General features: G+C 40.6%; 1 protein-coding gene across 13 annotated transcripts in view; it reads right to left on the reverse strand.

Annotated features, from left to right (window-relative positions):
- The window catches only part of GFM2 (GTP dependent ribosome recycling factor mitochondrial 2), a 106355-nt gene that overhangs the window by 69441 nt on the left and 14663 nt on the right, over window positions 1–22251 (reverse strand). For 10 of the 13 annotated variants that reach the window (XR_010750317.1, XR_010750319.1, XR_010750320.1 and 7 more), the window contains 9 exons: window positions 18404–18490; window positions 16331–16415; window positions 14344–14401; window positions 13798–13895; window positions 8194–8319; window positions 7090–7178; window positions 3572–3660; window positions 1274–1334; window positions 845–1024 (listed from right to left, as the gene is read on the reverse strand). Coding sequence is in view for 10 of the 13 variants with exons in the window: in XM_066377299.1 (XP_066233396.1) it covers window positions 845–1024; window positions 1274–1334; window positions 3572–3660; window positions 7090–7178; window positions 8194–8319; window positions 13798–13895; window positions 14344–14401; window positions 16331–16415; window positions 18404–18466 (849 nt within the window). In the remaining 3 variants the exon portion in view is untranslated. Of the gene's footprint in view, window positions 1–844; window positions 1025–1273; window positions 1335–3571; window positions 3661–7089; window positions 7179–8193; window positions 8320–13797; window positions 13896–14343; window positions 14402–16330; window positions 16416–18403; window positions 18516–22251 lie in introns of all 13 variants that reach the window. The other 3 variants (XM_066377330.1, XM_066377290.1, XM_066377305.1) reach the window with 3 other exon arrangements.

Below are 22251 nucleotides of genomic sequence, written 5' to 3' on the forward strand. Positions count from 1 at the left end.
TACAAGACTGAAAATGAATGAATTTTATAATTCATTCATTTTATAATTCATTCACATGTAAAAAACAACATAGGCCCTGGCCAGTTGGCTCAGTGGTAGAGCATCGGCCTGGCGTGTGGAAGTCCCAGGTTCGATTCCCGGCCAGGGCACACAGAAGTGGTGCCCATCTGCTTCTCTACCCTTCCCCCTCTCTTTCTCTCTATCTCTCTCTTCCCCTCCTGCAGCCAAGGCTCCATGGGAGCAAAGTTGGCCCGGGCGCTGAGGATGGCTCCATGGCTTCTGCATCAGGCACTAGAATGGCTCCAGTTGCAGCGGAGCAATGCCTCAGATGGGCTGATCATTGTCCTCTGGTGGGCATGCTGGGTGGATCCCAGTCAGGCACATGCGAGGAAGTCTGTCTGTCTGCTGCCCCACCCCACTTCTCACTTCAGAAAAATACAAAAAACAACATGGACAAAGCTCCAACATAAGGTTGAACAATGTAATAAAATATAAGAAGTATCATTTCATTTATATAAATTTCAAAACCATGAAAAACTAAGTTCTTTAATGATACATACATTTGTAGTAAACTATAAAGAAAAACAAATGAAAGATAATCTCATGATCAATCGAGTGGTTGAGGGAGTAATGAGTGGGAGGGAGAGAGGTGAACTAGAAGTGGCCTACTAGAGTATTGCTAATATTCTATTTCTTAAGCTGGGTGGTTCATAGGTTGGTGTTCATTTTATTATTCTTATACTTTACATATTCCTTATGTAACTGTATATTAAACTTCACAATAAAATATTTTTTAAAGTTTCTAAATATTTATGCAATTTTAAACTAAGAGTATTTATTTTACTTGTTCAATTAAGGCATTCCTTGCTTCAGTGGTCTCCTTCAGCAATTTAGGATCACTCATTTCCAAGAGGAGTTTTCTCTCAAAGTCTTTTCCATCATCTGAATTAGGGTTCCAAAGAAGCTTTTCTTTACTTACTACATCCACCACTCCTTTGAAAGTTTTGGCTTCACCAATTGGTAACTATAAATCAGAATAAGATTAACACTATTAAATTATCACCCAGAACAGAACTGGTGATAAATCTTATCTTTCTCCACTTTCTCCCAAATATCTATTATTAATACCATGTTATCTACTTTTTTTATATCCCAACTTCACCAAAAAGGATTTGAGTCAGCTTCAGAAATGTCTATGTCACAATAAAATAAACTGATGAGGAAACTAAGGAGGAGCTGTTACTATTAATTGACCAAATGTTAATCGACCAACCTGTAAAAGCAAAGGCTTTGCCTTCAATTTCTCTTTGATGCTTTCAACTGCGTAGTTAAAACTGTAGAAAGCGAAATAATTATACAGTAGTTAAAAATGTTGAGATTTAAAAAACAGGTTTAAGAATGTTCTCTAAAATTATACTGATAACTCTTTTCATTGTTCCTAATGTTTACCATTTTACAGTTTTCCATAGGTCACCTTGAATAAAATTTTAATATTAATTTCAGATAATAGTAATTGAGTAGCTCTACTGAATCCTGCCACCTAGGTTATTTTAGGTATTATTATTGTAGCTTGACCTTAACTAAAGTTTGATGTTAAGGTTACCTGAATTGATCAAAATCATAGGTAATAAAATTGTAGTTAGGATTCAAATGCAAGATTTTGTGATTATAAGTCAAGGAGTCTTCTAATAACTGCAAATGCTATTATTACACACAGCCACCAGCCTTCTGAGAGACAGCCCGACTGCTTTTTCTATACTCTTATCTCAGGCACTTTTTAATACCATCTGGGTCCATTTCTCTGCTAACACTGGGGTTGGCTACCGATGACACACGTCATCTTTGGCACAAGGGTTGACTTCTTCTGGTCCCAATATCTTTAACAACCAGCCTAGTACCCAGACACTTCCTAACCCATCAGCACAGGTGCTGTAAGTCAGTAAATGTGGTACTTCCACCTACCTAAAGGAACTCCAAACATAAAAAGGGACAGAACTTGAGCCTTGTACATTTTGAAGGTTTTGCCTTTACTAATCAAAAATCCTTTAAACCAGTGGTCCCCAATCTTTATTGGGCCACGGACCAGTTTAATGTCAGAAAATATTTTCATGGACCAGCCTTTGGGTGGGACAGATAAATGTATCACGTGACCAAGACAAGCGTCAAGAGTGAGTCTTAGATGGATGTAACAGAGGGAATCTGGCCATTTAAAAAAAAATAAAACATAGTTCAGATTTAAATATAAATAAAACGGAAATAATGTAAGTGATTTATTTTTTCTCTGTGGACCAGTACCAAATGGCCCACAGACTGGTACCGGTCCACGGCCCGGGGGTTGGGGACCACTGCTTTAAACCAACTACTGTAGAATTGCTGTGGAGTCACATGAACACAAAGCACACCGTGTGGTTTTAGGGCAGAAATCATTCATGCTTTGTTTCCACCACTCCCGCACCACAGACTAGGATCAGCCCTATCACATGTCCCTAGAATCCTTTATATTCTTGATTCTCCCTCTTTTATATTTTTTCCAAATCCTTCATATATTCTTGATACTCTGAATTCTGAATGATGTTCTCAGGCTAATGTGCCATTTTGTATTATCACTCTATAAGTCTCCGAGCATTATCACATTTCAGCATTAACTCCTTTGTCCTAAAGGCAGGTCTTAAAACATCTACGTTCTCCTCTCCCAGTTTCCTTCTCTGGAGAACATATTACCCAGCAGCTAAAGAAAATCAAGGAACATTGGCCCTGGCCGGTTGGCTCAGTGGTAGAGTGTCGGCCTAGCGTGAGGAGGACCCGGGTTCGATTCCCGGCCAGGGCACACAGGAGAAGCGCCCATTTGCTTCTCCACCCCTCCGCAGCGCCTTCCTCTCTGTCTCTCTCTTCCCCTCCCGCAGCCAAGGCTCCATTGGAGCAAAGATGGCCCGGGCGCTGGGGATGGCTCTGTGGCCTCTGCCTCAGGCGCTAGAGTGGCTCTGGTCGCAACATGGCGACGCCCAGGATGAGCAGAGCATCGCCCCCTGGTGGGCAGAGCGTCGCCTCATGGTGGGCGTGCCGGGTGGATCCCGGTCGGGCGCATGCGGGAGTCTGTCTGACTGTCTCTCCCTGTTTCCAGCTTCAGGAAAAAAAAAAAAAAAAAAAGAAAATCAAGGAACAAAGAACGACATTGTTCTGTGAGGAAACTGCAGAAAAACACTAACTCTATCTTTAGCAATGATAGGGAGCACCATAACCTTTAGCACTGCATGGGGGACCATAACTATAACATACAGCTCTAAATAGAACCTGTGGAATCAGCAAGGCTCCAGTCTGTCAGGACCCCAGAAATTAGAATAGTCTCTGTATTAGAAGCAGGATGTTCATCACCTATCAGCTCTCTAGTAATCTCATCTTATAACTTAACCTATGAATTAACTACTTTCACTTTCTTTTTATGGGACTAAATAGAGAATTCATGGATATTTATTCTCTATAAGAAATAGCTAGTTCTAAATTTAAGTTATAGTCCATTAAAAACTCAAGTCATATTCTTAATAAGCCAAGGAAACACACTTGAAATAAATACCTTGCTCCAGTTTTGTCCATCTTGTTTAAAAAACAGATTCGAGGTATCTTGTGCTTATCAGCTTGCCTCCACACTGTGAGAGTTTGTGCCTAAAACAAAGAGCACATATTGGACAAAAATATAGTAACCATTACTATACATGGAATAAAGAGATTTAAGACTCTACTATAGCATGGAACTAGGCCTTATTCTAGCATAGAATCAATACCACTGCACTTATATCTAGTCATTCTTTTGCTATCAGGTTAACACAGCTAATCTATAACGAAGTGTGATGCAAAGTATGCTTCAAACTCAGAATAATATATACTTTGGGTGAACTAGATTCCCTCACAAAGAGGATTAACACCTGGGAGGAAATGAGAGTCGTGGAAAGAGGGCTTAACCAAGAATCAGAAGACCTCCTTTCTGTTCAGCTTCACTTTATCTCGTGCATGTCACAGAGCACTGAACTTACCAGTTTTCGAATCTGTGAAATACAAACTTTTGCTTTAATTGAGACTATTGTGATTTAAAAATATACTACAAAAATGCTACTGTGATAAAAATCATGTATTTTTACAGTGACTGTTGTGAAACATCTGTATTTATAAACTGCAATTTTCATTGTTTTTCTATTTGATTTCTTTTAAGCCTACTTTTTGTACACATTAAATGTAAATAGTTTGAGTCTATTATAGCATCTGTGCCTAGTGAAGTCCAATAGCTTTGAAACAGATCATAAAAAGCCTAATGTACTATCGTTAGTTAAAATAAAAGCAATTTGTAATTTAAGTTTTCATTATATAAATAATAAAATACACAGCTCTTACGTGTACAGCTCAATGAGTTTTTTGATAAATGAATATATTTGTATAACTACTACCCCAATCACGATATAGAACATATAGAACCTAACAAGTTTTTCTTACAACCAATTCTTAATAAGCAACCTATTTTAATTTGTCACTATAGATTCATTCTGCCTATTCTTGAATATCATATAAATAGCATGGTTTCTTCTGCTCAACATGTTTGTGACTATTATGTTGTTGGGTATACTGGTTCAGTCCTTTTTATTGTTAAATTCCTTTGTATACATGTACTAGTTTGTTTTTCTAGCTACCTGTGGAGGCACACAGGTTGTTTCTAGTTTGCTATTATGAATTTAGCTGCCATAAACATTTTGACCACGTTTTTGATGGATATTTTCATTCCTTTGGAAAAAGATATACAAGTAAAATTACTGGGTTATAAAACAGGTATATATTTAACTTTATAAGAAATTGCCAAATAGTCTTTCAAAGTAACTAGTATTTTATATTCCCACCAACAATGTACAAGTTCAAGTTGCTCCACATACTGAACCAACATTTGCCACCATTCCTTTTTCTTTCTTTTTTTTATTGAGAGGCAGACAAACTCCTGCATGTGCCCCAACAGGGATCCACCCAGCAAGCCCCCTATGGGGCAATGCTCTGCCCATCTAGGGCCACTGCTCCATTGCTCGGGCAACCAAGCTATTTTAGCGCCTGAAGTGAGGCCATGGAGCCATCCTCAGTGCCATGGCAAACTTGCTTGAACCATTCAAGCCATGGCTGTGGGAGGAGGAGAGAGAGAGAGAGAGAGAGTGAGTGAGAGAGAGAGAGAGAAGGGGAGCTGAACCATGAGAACAAGTTGTAAATATCATGATACTTCAATTCTCCATACTACCTTAGTTATGTATCTGCCAAGATAAGGACATTCTCTTAACACAAATTACAATGATCACATTCAGAAGAATTTAAGTTGACACATACATAAAGTCTAATTTCTCTGATTTACCCTTTGTAACTTTTTCTTTTTTGATATAGAGTCAAGTTAAAGATCATATATTACATTTACTTTGCTTGTCTCTCTAGAATCCTATCATCTAGAACAGTTCTCCAACTTTTAAGCCACTCATCACTCATTTTCCTTACATTGACAATTTCTTTTCAATTTCTGAAAAGTCCTGGTCATTTGTTTTGCTGAATGTCTTTCAATTTAGATTTGATTTGTTCTCTCATAATCAGATTTGGGCCAAACATTTCTGCCAGGAATACAACATAGGTAATGTTGTATCCTTCTTAGTGCATCATATCAGGAGGCCTATGGTGTCGATTTGTCCCATTTTGGTGGATGTTAATTTTTTTTATTGATTTTAGAGAGAGGAGAGATGGAGAGGGAGAGAGAAAGGGTTGGGGGGGGAGTGGGAAGCATCAACTTGTAATAGTTGCTTATAGTATGTTCAAAACCTCTAGGGGCAAGCCTGGGGTTTTGAACCAGCAACCTCAGCATTCCAGGTCAATATTTTATCCACAGCACCACCACAGGTCAGGCATGGAGGATATTAATTTTGATCACTTCATTAAGATACTACTTTTAGTAATTTTAAGATTAGAAGAATGTGAGTTCTATAGTCAACATAAAAACCATTCTTGAGATTATAAAACAAATAGGGTGCCAGCTACAGAGAGCATTAATTGACTCCAGTAATGTTAATTTATTATAAACTCATTTTCAAGATTTATTCAAGAAGCTTTATATTAACTGTTGGGAGAAAATTCTTCCTAGGCCCCTCACATTTCTGCATGTTTTGTTAGGAGAGGCATTGACTGCTTTTGTTCTGACTATATTTTCAGGGATGTTTGTATAGAGGAGCATCTTAGAAAGATAGAAACAGTGTCTTTCCCCAAAACAAAAGGTAGGTTTGCTTATAACCCTGGAAGTAATGTATCCCTCCAGAGCAGAGAGGAGGCATGATCATTGCCTATTGTAAAATACCTGCATTTTCTAAGCACAGGTTCCACTGTGTGTGCAGCTGTAACCTGACTCCTTTCAAGTCACCAGGTGGGACATAGAATAAGGTAGAATCTCGGGCACTTCAGATTTCAACACTAACTTTCACATTTTGTACATAAAAGCAAATATATTTTCCTTTTACTATGAAATATCTGAGGTGTCAGATAAAGCACATCTCAAGATTAAAGTCCAACTTCCTTTAATCATAATTTGATTTATATCAGCTTACCAAATAAAGTGTTAAAGTAAAACTAAATCAGATCCCTTCAACTTCACATTTATATATTTATTTTTTTAGCGAGAGAAAAAGAAAGAGACAGGGAGAGAGAGAGATGAGAAGCATCAACTCATAGTTGCGGCACTTCAGCTGTTCACTGATTGCCTCTAATATGTGCCTTGACTGGGAAGGGGGGTGGGGGGAGAGGATGCTCCAGCCAAGCCAATGACCCCTTGCTCAAGCCCACAATGTTGGGCTCAAGCCAGCAATCATGGGGTCATGTCTATGATCCCATGCTCAAGGTGGTGACCCCGCGCTCAAGCTGGTGAGTCTATCTATGCTCAAGCCAGCAACCTTGGGGTTTCAAACCTGGGTCCTCTGCATCACCTGTTGACACTCTATCCACTGCACCATCTACTGCTCAGGCAATACCTTCTATTTTTTTTAAAAAATCATGCTGTTCCATCTTTATTTTACTTTGGCAATTCTTTTTCTTTACCTCTACACCAGCAGAGGCATCAAATACAGCCACTGCACCATCCAACACTCTTAGGCAGCGCTCAACCTCCAAGGTAAAGTCCACATGACCTAAGAAAAAATGAAAATACAACAAACTTAAAATCTTGAAACAAACAAAAAAAAAATATGTGGCCCTGGCTGGTGGCTCAGTGGATAGAGCATCAACCTGGCACATGAACATCCTGCGTTCAATTCTCAGTCAGGGCACACAGGAGAAGCAACCATCTGCTTCTCTCCCCCTCCTTTTCCCTCCTTCCCTCTTCCAATCAGCCAGTGGCTCAGTTGGTTTCAGCATGACCCCGGGAGCTGAGGATAGCTCAGCTGGTCTGAGCATGGCAGCCTCAGTACTCAAAATCCTCAGTACTCAAGTATTGGTCCCAGAGGGGGTTGCCAGGTAGAGCCTGGTCAGGGTGCACGAGGGAGTCTGCCTCACTATCTTCCCTCCTCCATCCCAAAAAACAACAAAAAAAGTATGACTTAACAATCCCACTGTGGGATATACCTAAAAGAACTGAAAGGAGGGTATCAAAAAGATATTTGTACACCTATGTTCATAGCAGCACTACCCACAATAGCCAAGAGGTCACAGCAACCCTAATATCCACTGATGGATGGATGGTATATATTCAAAATTTTTTATGTATTGATATATAAAATGTGTTCTATGTGTACAACTGAATACTATGCAGTCTTAAAAAAAAATATTGTCATATAGTTATAGCATAAATGAACCTTGAAAGACTTTATGCTAAGTGATAAAAGCCAGTAAAAAAACAAGTATTGTATGATTCTACTTATACAATGTATCCTAAAGTAGTCAATTCCAAAGACATAGAACATAGAATCAGGGTTACCAGGAGTAGTAGAAGAAGACAAAAAAAGAATGGGTCAACTTACAGTTCTGAAAAAGTTCTAAAGATCTGTTTCACAACAATGTCAAAATAACACTACTGAACTGCACATCTGAAAATGGTTAAGATGGTAAATTTTATGTTTTTTATCACAATTAAAAATAAAAACACACATACACAAACAACAACCTCAAGTGAAACAGCATCTCTACATTGCTGGAACAGCAGCATACCTGGTGTATCAATTAGATTGACTCTATATCCCTTCCAATCAAATGTAACAGCAGCTGATTGAATAGTAATGCCTCTTTCTCGCTCTTGAGCCATGAAATCTGTCACTGTGTCTCCGTCATCAACATCTAACCAGGAAAGAGATGACATACCTAGGCTTAATCACATTTTCTTGGTATCTGATATCTTTCTGACAATTTAATTTGCATTTAAAAAAATAGTTCACAAAATACTTAAATTAATATTTAGAGCCCTTAATCTAAATACCTCTGTTTTAGAAAAAGCTTTCTTAGCAAGATTAGTAATTTTCCCACAAAAATAATTTTTCTGTAACAACTAAGATAAACACTCGTTTAGTTATTTTAATTTTACTAAAGTATATATTTCTTACATTTTTTCCTAGGTTAGCTTTTATGATCCCTTCCTTATTTGATGTTCCTCAGACCTGATCTTTTGACTGAAGACAGCGCAATTAAAGAGCAGAGACAGACCCAGATTTATATCTCAACTTCACCATTAGTACTCTGTAATCTTGAGCAAGTTACTTATTTTGTTGTAAAATCAGGCTAATAAAGCCAATCTTGCTGGGTTGTTATAAAAATGAAACAAGACTATATATATAAAATACCTACCTCAGTAAATGTTAAGTAAATGGTAGCTACATGGAACAATGTAGAGAAAAAAAATCCTCTCACGTTATCCTTTACAAACCCTTCTCATTACTAAGTTTTCAAAAAGAAAAGGGGCTTTATTTGTACAAATTCAAATAATGTCTTGGTAGAACTTATACAGCATAAAGCCATAGATAAAGTTCACCCTGATGACCAAAAAGATCACTAAAATTGATTGTAAATTTATTTTTTTTAATTATAGTTTACACTCAATATTACTTTTGTATTAGTTTCATGTATATAGTACAGTGGTTAGACAATCATACTTTACAAAGCTGTCACCCCAATATTTCCAATATCACCTGGCACCATATAGTTACTACATTACTTACTATATTCCTTATGCTATACTTTACCTCTCCATGACTATTTTGTAACTAATTTATACTTCTTAATCCATCTTTTTCAACTAGCCTCCAACCCCTTCACTTTAAAAATCTTCACTTATGCATTTTATTTTGATTAAATTTATACAGTAAAGGAACTGAAAAAGAGGACTTCCAGTCAAGATGGCAGAGTAGGTAGATGCTGCTCTTGCCTCCTTTCTGACATCAAAATTACAACTAAATTATAACCACCATCATTAAGAAGCACCTGAAGACTAGCTGAACAGAAATCCTATAGCTAAGTCCTACAGCTAAGGAAGAAGCAATGTTAGAACTGGGGAGGGGACATAGAACAGGTAGGTCCTACACCCACGGTGGTTCCAAGGAGCAAGGTGTCCCAGCCCCCACACCAGATGCCCTAGCCAAGGGCTCCAGTGCCAGTAATAGGAGTCCCCATAATATATGGCTGTGAAAACCAGCAGGGATTATGTCTGAGTGAGATGGAGGGCTGGCAGAGATCTAGGTATCCTGTTAAGGGGCCCACTTCCAAACTCACCTGCTCACAAAGTCACTCGCTCTGAGCTCCAACACAGGGGCAGCAGCTCAAAAAGCATCAGGAACACATGGGGAGGAACTAAACTGACCAGCTTTAGGGAGAAGACTGAAGGGGCAGGGGCTGGGACAGCTCTCTCTGGAGACAGAAGTGCTGGCAAGCATCACTTTTATTTAGAGCACTTCCTTGATTGACTCCATCCCCAACAAGCAGGTACAGCACAGGCAGGACCAAATCTCTGCTCTCTATGTACTTGCTAACACAGCTTGCACTGCCCTGGTGAATCCCGAGACTCCATCTCACTCAACTTGTGAGCCCAGCCAAGCCTCTTCCAGCAGCATTTTTACACACACAGTCTGCCTCAGCTCGAGCTATGGACTTTCCTAAAATCCCTCAAAGGTCCAAAAACCCCAAACAAATAGCAGCTGGTCTTGGCGTGCCCTGAATCTCTGGCTAAGTGGCTCCTAGCCCAGAACAAATGGTGAATGGTCTCAACTTGCATTGTAATTCCCATCAGGTGACCGCAAGCCTGGCATAAACAGTAACCAGTCTTGCTTTAGAACAGAGCTTCAATTAAGGGCAGCAGCTCAAAAAGCATCAGGAACACATGGGGAAGAACTAAACTGACCAGCTTTAGGGAGAAGACTGAAGGGGCAGGGGCTGGGACAGCTCTCTCTGGAGACAAGCACAGGCCAAGTGGCTGTTGGCTTCAGCTCAAATCATGGGGCCCACCAAAGGGTTCCAAGTCCAGACTAGTGGCAGACAGCCTAGGTCCACAGCATAGCCTCTCCAAACACCTCTAAGCCCAGCACAAATGGCAAACAACCACAGATTACTTTGTGGCTCCTACCAGATAGCCCCAAGCCAGGCACAAGCTGCAGCTGACCTGCTCTGGAATCACAGATCTCCCAAGAGTTTCAAGAACCAACACATGTGGTGGCCAATTTCAGATCACTCCAGAGTACCACCCAACTAGCTCCACAAAAAACACACAAGAAGGGTAAACTCGGCTGGCACCAGAGCCCCACTAAAGTGACTCCTACTCCATGGGGTGAACACCTGCACAACAGCTCATATGCTGTTGTCACGGCCAGCTCTCAAAGGCAGTCAGCCTGAGGGTCAGTCCCTCCCACTGATGTGCCAACAGCAAACAAGGCTCAGCTACACAGGAGGGCACACACAACCCACACAAGGGACACCCTGGAGCACTTGGCTCAGGTGACCAGGGAGACTGCACCACTAGGACACACAGAACAACTACCATATAAGACTATTCTGCCAAGACTGGGGACATAGACTTACCTGATACATAGAAACAAACACATGAAGTCAGCCAAAAGAAACATGTCCCAAAGGAAAGAAAAGAATAAACTCCAGAAAGAACCAAATGAAACGGAGACAAGCAATCTATCAGATGCAAGAGTTCAAAACACTGGTTATAAGGATACTAAATGAACTTAGGAAAAAGATTAGATGAACTCAGTGAGAACTTCAATAAAGAGAAAGAAAACATTAAAAAAGACTAGTCACTGGCCTGACCTGTGGTGGCGCAGTGGATAAAGTGTCAACCTGGAAATGCTGAGGTTGCCGGTTCAAAACCCTGGGCTTGCCTGGTCAAGGCACATATGGGAGTTGATGCTTTCAGCTCCTCCCCCCTTCTCTCTCTCTCTCCCCTCTCTATAATGAATAAATAAAATCTTTAAAAAAAAAAAAAAAAAAAAAAAAAAAAAGACTAGTCAGAAATGAAGAATACCATAACTGAAATAAAGACTACATTAGGGGCCCTGAACTATTGGCTCAGTGGATATAGAGTGTCAACCTGGTGTGTGAATGTCCCAGGTTCAACCCCTGGTCAGGGCACACATGAGAAGTGACCATCTGCTTCTCTCCCCTTCCCTCTCCCCCTTCTCTCTTCTCCTCCCACAGCCAGTGGTTTGACTGGTCTGAACATCGGCCCCGAGTGCTGAGGATAGCTCAGTTGGTCCAAGCATCAACCTCAGGCTCTGAGGATAGCTTGGTTGATTCGAGCATCAGCTCTAGACAGGTTGCTGGGTGGATCCCAGTCGGGATGCATATAGAAGTCTGTCTATCTCTTCTCCTCTCACTTTAAATAAATAAATAATAAAACAAAATAAATAAGAACAAAACAACAACCAAAAAAAAGCTACATGGGGTTTCAAATGTGAATGCCTGGTCAAGAACAACAGTTTTTGACATGTTATAATTAAAAAATAAATTCAGCCTGACTAGGCAGTGGCACAGTGGATAGAGCATCAGACTGGGATATGGAAGACCCAGGTTCAAGACCCCGAGGTAGCCAGCTTGAGTGCGGGCTCATCTGGTTTGAATAAGGTTCACCCAAGGTCGCTGGCTTGAGCCCAGAGTCGCTGGCTTGGGCAAGAGGTCACTCACTCTGCTGTAGCCCCCCAGTCAAGGCACATAGGAGAAATCAATCAATGAAACAACTAAGGTGCTGTCACGAAGAATTAATGCTTCTCAACTCTCTCCCTTCCTGTCTGTCTCTATCTGTTCCTCTCTGTCTCTGTCACAGAAAAAATAAAACAAAATAAAAAATAAATTCAAAACTTAGGTAAATTATATTACTACTGTGGGGTAAAAATTATCAAAATCCTTTCTCTGCATGAAAATGTAATCTCTGGCTAACTTTCTGCTTCTTTTAGAAACCAAAAAAACAGAAGTATGTCAACTATGTAGCTAGGCAACACATAAAATAGAAAAATATTTATTGGTAAGCTACATCTGAATTGAGAAGAACTATAAATGAGCTATAAATACCTGATAGAGAGGCCCTGGCCGGTTGGCTCAGCGGTAGAGCGTCGGCCTGGCGTGCGGGGGACCTGGGTTCGATTCCTGGCCAGGGCACATAGGAGAAGCGCCCATTTGCTTCTCCACCCCCCCTCCTTCCTCTCTGTCTCTCTCTTCCCCTCCCGCAGCCAAGGCTCCATTGGAGCAAAGATGGCCCGGGCGCTGGGGATGGCTCCTTGGCCTCTGCCCCAGGCGCTGGAGTGGCTCTGGTCATGGCAGAGTGACGCCCAGGAGGGGCAGAGCATCGCCCCCTGGTGGGCAGAGCGTCGCCCCTGGTGGGCGTGCCAAGTGGATCCTGGTCCGGCGCATGCGGGAGTCTGTCTGACTCCCTGTTTCCAGCTTCAGAAAAAAAAAAAAAAAAAAAAAATACCTGATAGAGATACACAGCTTCAGGTTTTCCTGAGTGGGGCATGGCATGTCCCTTGTGGGAAACCCTGAAGATAGTCCTTGGAGCTGTAACAAGAGATACTCATTTCTAGGGGGTACAAGTCTTCTAAGCCAGAGTGGCTCCTGCAAATCTTGTTACCTTGCAACTAAGCTATCACTTTTGGCTAGTCAAAGAAGACAGTTCCTAGATAGCCATGAGGGCGGTTACAAGAACTCTAGAAACACCTACCACTGGTCTGCTGGTAAGTTATGATTCCCATCCTATAGCTTGAATAGACCAGTGCCCAATGTGGCCTAAGATAGTCTCATGAGTTTGAATGTTTAGTTGAACCTACAAAGACCCTTTGGTGAGTGTTGCAACTACCTTATTTTTACGTTGTGCTTTGAACATCAGTGCCTCTGTGCCATACTCCAGATCTCTCAGTTGACTTTGGGGGGGGGGGGTGACAGAGAGAGAGAAAGGGACAGATAAGGACAGATAGACAAAAAGGGAGAGAGATGAGAAGCATCAATTCGTCATTGTGGTGCCTTAGTTGTTCATTGATTGCTTTCTCATATATGCCTTGACTGGGGGGGGGGGGAGGGGGGATACAGCAGACCAAGTGACCTCTTGCTCAAGCCAGTGACCTTGAGCTCAAGCTTGTGAGCCTTGCTCAAACCAGATGAGCCAGCGCTCAAGCCGACAACCTCGGGGTTTCAAACCTGGGTCTTCCACATCCTAGTCCAATGCTCTATCTACTGTGCCGCCGCCTGGTCAGACTCTAAGTTGACTTCTTAATCAAAATATTTTCCAATGATGCTTTTTCCTAATAGGGGGTAAGGAAAGGCGGAATCCATTCTGACCTCCCAGTGATCTTGTGTAACCAGAGTAGTACAATATTCTTTCTGTAGTGGTGGTTTTGCCTGCATCAATATGAGCCATAATTCCAATATTACGGATTCTGAATAAAAGGGAGAAAAAAAGACACGTATTATAAGGTGAACATTACTATAATGTAAAACCCAAATGTCTATGCTGTGTGAATTTCAAAGCTAGTTAGTATTTCATTAATATATACAATGGTATAAAAACTAGAAAAACGGAAAACATCACTATCACAGTACTCTGACAAGATAAGCAAAAAAACAGCTAACTACAATCTTATGAATGTCTTACATTAATTTCTATAAAAAATATATACTGTTGCTAATTAAAATTTATATCATTCAATTGTGAAAAGAAAATTGCTTTTAAGATATATTCCAACATGTATTTATAATAAGATAGGGCAAACAGTTACAGAAATTAGAGCATTCACTAACAATGCTGACTAAAGCCCATGAGAGAAACCTATAACTTTTCAGGTCAGGCTACTAAAAAGTCAATGTCAATGAAAAGACAATACTTACTTAGCTATAGGAGGATTAATGATGGAATGAAGAGATTTGATATCATTTCCTATTAAACCTAATGGAAAGAAGGTTAAAATAAAACTGTTTAAGAAATTTTCCATTAATTTACAGGCGAAATAAATTAATTTTAAGCAAATATCATTTTAATGAAAGTGAAACCCAAGCTAAATAGTCTCATTTACCTAAAACTTATTTTCCTACAATCTTTAAAGAAAGGTTATAAATGACAATAAAACAAAGTAAAGTTTGAAACATAGAATTTCTTGATCATATCCTTAGAAAAATATAGATTTACTCCAATCTCTGCCACCTTTAAGATGATTTCATTAAAATCATCTTAAAGCAGTACATCCTGAACCAAAGAAAATATAATACAAAATGCAGTCCGATAAACCTGCATTGTCAGGGCTGGAAGAACTAAAAGTGATCCTCGTATCAGCTGATAATGAATTTTTGTACAGTAACCCAAGGACACAGTACCTTTAAAGTCAGGATAGGAGGTAGTACTGAACAGAAGTTACAATAATTAATACTTTTAAAAGGTAGCCCTGGCCGGTTGGCTCAGCGGTAGAGCGTCGGCCTAGCGTGCGGAGGACCCGGGTTCGATTCCTGGCCAGGGCACACAGGAGAAGCGCCCATTTGCTTCTCCACCCCTCCACCACGCTTTCCTCTCTGTCTCTCTCTTCCCCTCCCGCAGCCAAGGCTCCATTGGAGCAAAGATGGCCCGGGCGCTGGGGATGGCTCTGTGGCCTCTGCCTCAGGCGCTAGAGTGGCTCTGGTCGCAACATGGCGACGCCCAGGATGGGCAGAGCATCGCCCCCTGGTGGGCAGAGCGTCGCCCCTGGTGGGCGTGCCGGGTGGATCCCGGTCGGGCGCATGCGGGAGTCTGTCTGACTGTCTCTCCCTGTTTCCAGCTTCAGAAAAATGAAAGAAAAAAAAAAAAAAAAAAGGTCAAGTAGTACTTCTGGGATAATAAAAAAGTCTTTAATGTCTTACTCCATGCTTAATACGTATTTTACTAATAATACTAAAGCAACAATTCAGTTAGGTTTACAAATATAATGTATACCTTCCTCCTATTTAAATCAGTTCTCCCAAATTTCTATAAAAAATCAAGAGATATATTATATTTTGGAAACCTCATAGAGGTTTAAAAATGGAAAGATAATCTATACTGCTACAGATAAATCTGTATTGGCAAAATACAGAAACCTAGACTGCAGGCCATTAAAGCCATATGCCATTACAAAGCAGTATATTTACTCCCATTTTTTTCACAAGACAAAGATGGTAATGAGAATAGCAAAAGAATGAAACGAGTTTCATCAAGTTTCCCATATGCTTGCTTACCTCAAACACAGGAAAAATATTCAGAAGCAGGGATAGTCAGTTCCTCAGGCTTCCAGCTTTTAATAGCCATATTATCTAACCTAACCTAACCTATCCCAGATAAATACTTAACCAAATCACTCTCAAGAACCTTCAAAATAAATTGCTCTGCTAAACCTCTGTTGACAAAAAATACTTCTGTATAAAAATGAGAAATGGAATATAAAAAAATCAATGTACAGCAAGAGCATTCTACAAGTAGACTCACCAGCTAAACTTTTGAGCCAACTACTAAAGCTGACTTGACCCTATCCTTCCTTCAGTTTACTAGGCTGGCCAGCAGATTAAGAGCTTAAATAAATCTACTGGTATTCCCTCCCGCCTTTTATCAGAATACTCCCAACTCCGAATAATCTCAAGGAAATAAATAGTCAAGTAAAAGGAGCCACTATTTCCAAAATGGCTAGAGTCCACTCATAAGGGAGATGCTTATAAGTAAGACAGAGATTAGGGGTGAAAGGAAAAAAGAAGAAGAAAGAGAAGGAGAGGTGGGAACAGGAGAGAGGGGTTGGAAAAAGGGAGGAGGGTAAGGGGGAGAGGGGAGGAGAAGAGTGCAAGCAAGTAGTTTAATAAAAGGAGACTCTAACAGTATTACCTGGCAGGGAACTATAATTTTTCCCAAGAGGCACGTGATGCTTTATTCTTTTTAAACTTGCTCTTATTCTAAAGCAATACATATTCTGGTAAAGAGAAACAGAAAGGACATTAATTTTATGTTAGCATGTCTTATTACAGTAGTTTTAACATTATAACTATGTTTTATCAGAGAACAAAATACTTTCAATCTCCTTAAAGTAGTCCCAATTTATTAACTCCAATTCTTTTTTTTTTTTTTTTTAATTTATTTATTTTTTTTCATTTTTCTGAAGCTGGAAACAGGGAGTGACAGTCAGACAGACTCCCGCATGCGCCCGACCGGGATCCACCCGGCACGCCCACCAGGGGCGGTGCTCTGCCCCCCAGGGGGCGATGCTCTGCCCATCCTGGGCGTCGCCATATTGCGACCAGAGCCACTCTAGCGCCTGAGGCAGAGGCCACAGAGCCATGCCCAGCGCCCGGGCCATCCTTGCTCCAATGGAGCCTTGGCTGCGGGAGGGGAAGAGAGAGACAGAGAGGAAAGCGCGGCGGAGGGGTGGAGAAGCAAATGGGCGCTTCTCCTATGTGCCCTGGCCGGGAATCGAACCCGGGTCCTCCGCACGCTAGGCCGACGCTCTACCGCTGAGCCAACCGGCCAGGGCAACTCCAATTCTTTTTAAAAGTGACAACCCAAATTATACTACAGGAAAGAATAAAATTAATACTGGTTTGCTGTTCTAAGCTGACCTTAGCCGCAGGGTCTTCTAGACCTGAGTATTAACATCACAAAGTACTTGTTAGAAAGACAAGCTCTCAGGGCCCACACCTAACAAGAAAATCAGAAGCTCTGGGTACTAGGCAGAACAATCTGTGTTTTAACAAGCTCCCCAGGAGAGTCTGTGAGCTACAGTTTGAGAACCAAGACCCTGAAGTTTCCAGAGACACATAAAGGTTAAAGAGGTCTCTCACCTCCTGATCAGGAGGTGGCACAGTGGATAGAGCGTCGGACTGGGATGCAGAAGACCCAGGTTCAAGACCCCAAGGTCTGCAGCTTAAGTGCAGGCTCATCTGGCTTGAGCAAAGCTCACCAGCTTGGACCCAAGGTCGCTGACTCAAGCAAGGGGTTACTTGGTCTGCTGAAGGCCCGCGGTCAAGACACATATGAGACAGCAATCAATGAACAACTAAGATATCGCAACGAAAAACTGATGATTGATGCTTCTCATCTCTCTCCGTTTCAGTCTGTCTGTCCCTATCTATACTCTCTGACTCTCTCCATCTCTGGGAAAAAAAAAAAAAAAGGTCTCTCACCCTGGATATTCTTCGGTTCTCCTCTACAGCTACAAAGAGTTGGTGGGGTCATGAACTCTAAAACCATCAGCTGTCTTCAGGACTTATACCAGTGTCTACACATTAAAATCACTTGGAAAATTTAAAAAAAAACAAAAACTGGGGTGGGAAGAAGGGACCAACATTTAAAAAAACTGCCCACATATCTCTAATATTCCCACATAGAGGTTGAATATTCTCCATCCTAATCTATCCCTAGACCACATATTTAATGGCTGAAAACATATTTGGAATTGTTATAGTTAATGTATGGAATGATTTGGGGCTGCCACAAACTGCTTTTTGTAATATCATTGAATGCATGCCTGTGCCTTCTATATTACTCCTACATTAATTACCACGTTTCTAGCAACAAAACACTATTATCCTAATAAAACATTTTAAGAGTAAAGATGAGACTCAAAGCTTTATTAAAATTTTCTCCAAGGTAAGACAGGGTATGTAGTCTGAAAGTATCAGCAATAAAAACACTGAAAAAAAACTATTAACTCCTTGGGCCACTAATGACCTCAGACTGGAATACAGAAATAGATATTCTTCAAAATGCTGCAAAGGTTATTTTAAAGTAGAAAAAGGAATTTATAAACTAATGATAAGGCATGCTTCTTCTTGATTACAGGTTCTCCCATACCTATTAAGAAACTGCCGAAGATAAAGATAGACTAGTATATATATTAGGCCTTTTGGGAAGTAAAGTAACTGAAGTTTTTGAAGTATGTTTAATTTTACAAGAAAAACTTACACTGCTGTGCAAGCTAAGTATCTTCTTATGATTCACTGCAAATATCCTCAAGTTGGATAACATCTTCGTTCTCTAAGCTGTTATTCTCTGAAAAATATACAAAATTATAAAACTAACTCTACATATTACATGTCAGTAACACATATGTAATTAAGGCATATGTAGTTTAAATGGTTAAAATCTATTACCTTTAAAAATGATGGGGAACCAGAAGATGGCAATGGAGTAGGCAGACGTTACAACTCCCACTTCCCAGAATGAAGGTGGATTACAACTTAATTGGAAACAATCATCTTGAAAAACCAACTTTGGACTAAACTAAGAGGAATCTATAACCAAGGATCACTAAAGAAAAACACTGAGACTGGTAGGAAGACTGGAGACACAGAAAGGGCTGCCCCGCTCCCAAGAGCGAGGGGCAGCCGGGAGGGTCTCTCATGGCGGGGTGGGTTGCCCAGAGACTTGTGGGTCCACAGCCCCAGGAACGGAGACCCAGCCTAGAGCCCCAGAGACTAAAAGAGGCATACAGACAGTACATAGCTGAAAGACCCAGGTTATTGTTTGCAAGAAGGAGACAGAACTCTCAGACCCAGGCTCCGTTTTAAAGGGACCATGCAGAAAACCTCGTTCGAAGCCACTTACCTGGGACTCCGGGAGCAGTAAGAGCTGAAAGAACTGGAGTTGTGTGAGGAGAGTGTAGTGTCAGAGGCACAGGGAGAGAATGTGGGGGACAGCCACCCTAACCCCTGTGCTGGGTCACTCCCCAAACCTAAAGTGGCCATTTTTCTTAGGAGAAGCAACGCCAGCAAAGGGAAGCAATTACTCTGTCTATCGGAGGCTACTCTACTCCAGTCAGAGCAAAGAGTAGCTTAGAAGCAGAGGGCACATCAGGGACACAGGTTTTGAGCGCTGAGGTCTTGGCTACAGTGCCCCCACACACACTGATGAGTACCCTCTGAAGGGTGGGTGGGCCAAGCTGCAACGGCTGTGGCCACGCTCGCGGCGGTGGGGGTGGTGCCCAGTGAGGTGGCCAGCGCACGGCCCGTGATGCAGCCCATGCTGCAGCTCACGAGCCCGGCAACACCGGTGCCCAAGCGCCAGAGAAAGCAGCCCTGGCTAGGGGACTAACCACACTCCGGGAATACAGAGGCCACACTCACTGGCCAAGAGTAGATAAAAGCCAGCCTAGGAGTGCTGCTGATATTTACAATGGTACCTGGGCCCAGCAAAAGCAGCCACAAATTCTAGATCACTGTAGCTCCAAAAAGGTTGCTAAAGTCTATTCATAAGCAGTGACCCCCAGTGGTCTGCGCCAGGTTCAGGCCAGGGAGGTCCAGGGCTGGCACATCCAGCAGCCAGATACAGAGAGCATCAGCATAGGACCTAACAATCATAGTTAAGAGTTGTATTTTAAGGTAGGGCTCCTCACAGCTAACTCAGCTAAGGCATAGAAAACGCCAACACAAATACAAAAAGAGCAGTAGCAGCAAACAGCCCACAGCAGATTACAAACAATAGCTGAGGCCAACCCAAGAAGATCTAGCAACAACACACCTGGAAGTTAGAGGCAGACAACACCAACCCTAAACTCGCCTATCTAAACAAATAACACACCTACAGGAGCAGTCTATACACACACAAAATGGGAAGACAGAGAAACGAAATCCTAATGAATCAACAAGAGAAATCCCCAGAAAAAGAACTGAATGAGATGGAAATAACCAAGATACCAGATGCAGAGTTTAAAATAATGATTGTTAGGATGCTCAAAGACCTTTAAGCAACAATAGATGGACATAATGATCACCTAAATAAAGAGATAGCAAGCATTAAAAAGGACATTGAAATCATAAAAAAGAATCAGAAAGAAATGACAAATACAATATAAGAAATGAAGACTACACAGGAAGAAATTAAAACCAGGCTGGATGAAGCAGAGGATCAAATCAGCAATTTAGAGGACAAGATAAATGAAAGCACGGAAGCAGAGCAACAAAAAGAAAAGAGGATCAAAATGTCTAAGGAAACTCTAAGAGAGCTCTATGACAACATGAAGAGAAACAAAAACCACATCATGGGGTTCTTGAAGGAGAAGAGAAAGAACAAGGGATAGAGAACCTGATTGAAGAAATCAAAACTGAAAACTTCCCTAAATTGATGAAGGAAAAAGTCACACAAGTTCAAGAAGCACAGAGAGGCCCATTACAGAACCCAAAGACACCTACACCAAGGCACATCATAATTAAAATACCAAAGTTAAGAGATAAAGAAAGGATACTAAAAGCTGCAACATAAAAGCAGTCAATCACCTACAAAGGAGCCTCCATAAGGATGATATCCGACTTTTCAACAGAAACACTTGAGGCCAGAAGGGAACGGCAAGAAATATTCAAAGTAATGCAGAACAAGAGCCTACAAAACAAGACTTCTTTATCCAGCAAGGCTATCATTTAAAATTGAAGGAGAAATAAAAAGCTTCCCAGACAAATAAAAACTAAAGGAATTCATTACAACCAAACCAATGCTGCAAGGAATGTTAAAGGGCCTGTTGTAAAGAGAAAAAAAAGGAAAAAATCAAGAAACAGGAATGTATATTTAAAAAATAAAATGACAATACACAACTACATATCAATAATAACCTTAAATGTAAATGGTTTAAATGCTCCAATCCAAAGACATAGGGTACCTGCGTGGATAAGAAAACAGGCCTCATACATATGCTATCTACAACAGACCCACCTCAAAACAAAAGATATGCAAAGACTGAAAATAAAGGGATGGAAAAAAAATTTCATGCAAATGGAAATGAAAAAAAAAGCTACGGTAGCAATACTTATATCTGACAAAATAAACTTTAAAACAAAGCCTATAGTAAAGGATAAAGAAGGTCACTATATAATGATAAAGGGAGTAATCCAACAAGAAGATATAACCATTATAAATATTGATGTGTCTAATATAGGAGCACCTATATATATAAAGCAGATCTGGATGGACATAAAGAGTAAGATCAACAGCCATACTATAATAGTAGGTTATTTTAATACTCCACTAACATCAATGGATAGATCCTCAAGAAAGAAAATTAACAAAGACACAGCAGCCTTAAAGGACACACTAGATCACTGGTAATAAACCTGGTCCCTATCGTCCACTAGTGGGCGTTCCAGCTTTCATGGTGGGCAGTAACGGAGCAACCAAAGTATAAATAAAAACATAGATTTAACTATAGTAAGTTGTTTTATAAAGATTTATTCTGCCAAATTTAGCAAAAATCTGCATAAAGTACTTGGTAAGTAATTATTATTATATGCTTTAACTTGCTGTGACTCTGCTTTATAAATTTTATAAAGTAAAGTTACTTCCCTACTTTATAAATCATCATTACTGTGGAACGGGTGGGTGGTTAGAAAATTTTACTACTAACAGAGATATAAAAGTGGGTGGTAGGTATAAAAAGGTTGACTATCCCTGCACGAGATCACCTGGACTTAATAGATATCTTCAGAGCCTTTCACCATACAGCAAAAGAATATACATTCTTTCCAAGTGCTCATGGTACATTTTCTAGGATAGACCACATGTTAGGGCACAAAAACAGTCTCAACAAATTTAAGAAGATTGAAATCATATCAAACATCTTCTCTGATCACAATAGCATGAAACTAAAAATCAACTACAATAGAAAACATGAAAAACATTCAAACACTTGGAAACTAAATAGCATGTTACTAAACAATGAATGGGTTAACAATGAGATCAAGGAAGAAATAAAAAATTTCCGGAGATGACGTCAGAGTAATGGCGGGGTAGGAAGCGATACCGATAAATCTCCCCCAAAACTCAAC

The sequence above is a fragment of the Saccopteryx leptura genome, chromosome 1 (genome assembly GCF_036850995.1).
Source record: "Saccopteryx leptura isolate mSacLep1 chromosome 1, mSacLep1_pri_phased_curated, whole genome shotgun sequence".
Taxonomy (NCBI): Eukaryota; Metazoa; Chordata; class Mammalia; order Chiroptera; family Emballonuridae; genus Saccopteryx; species Saccopteryx leptura.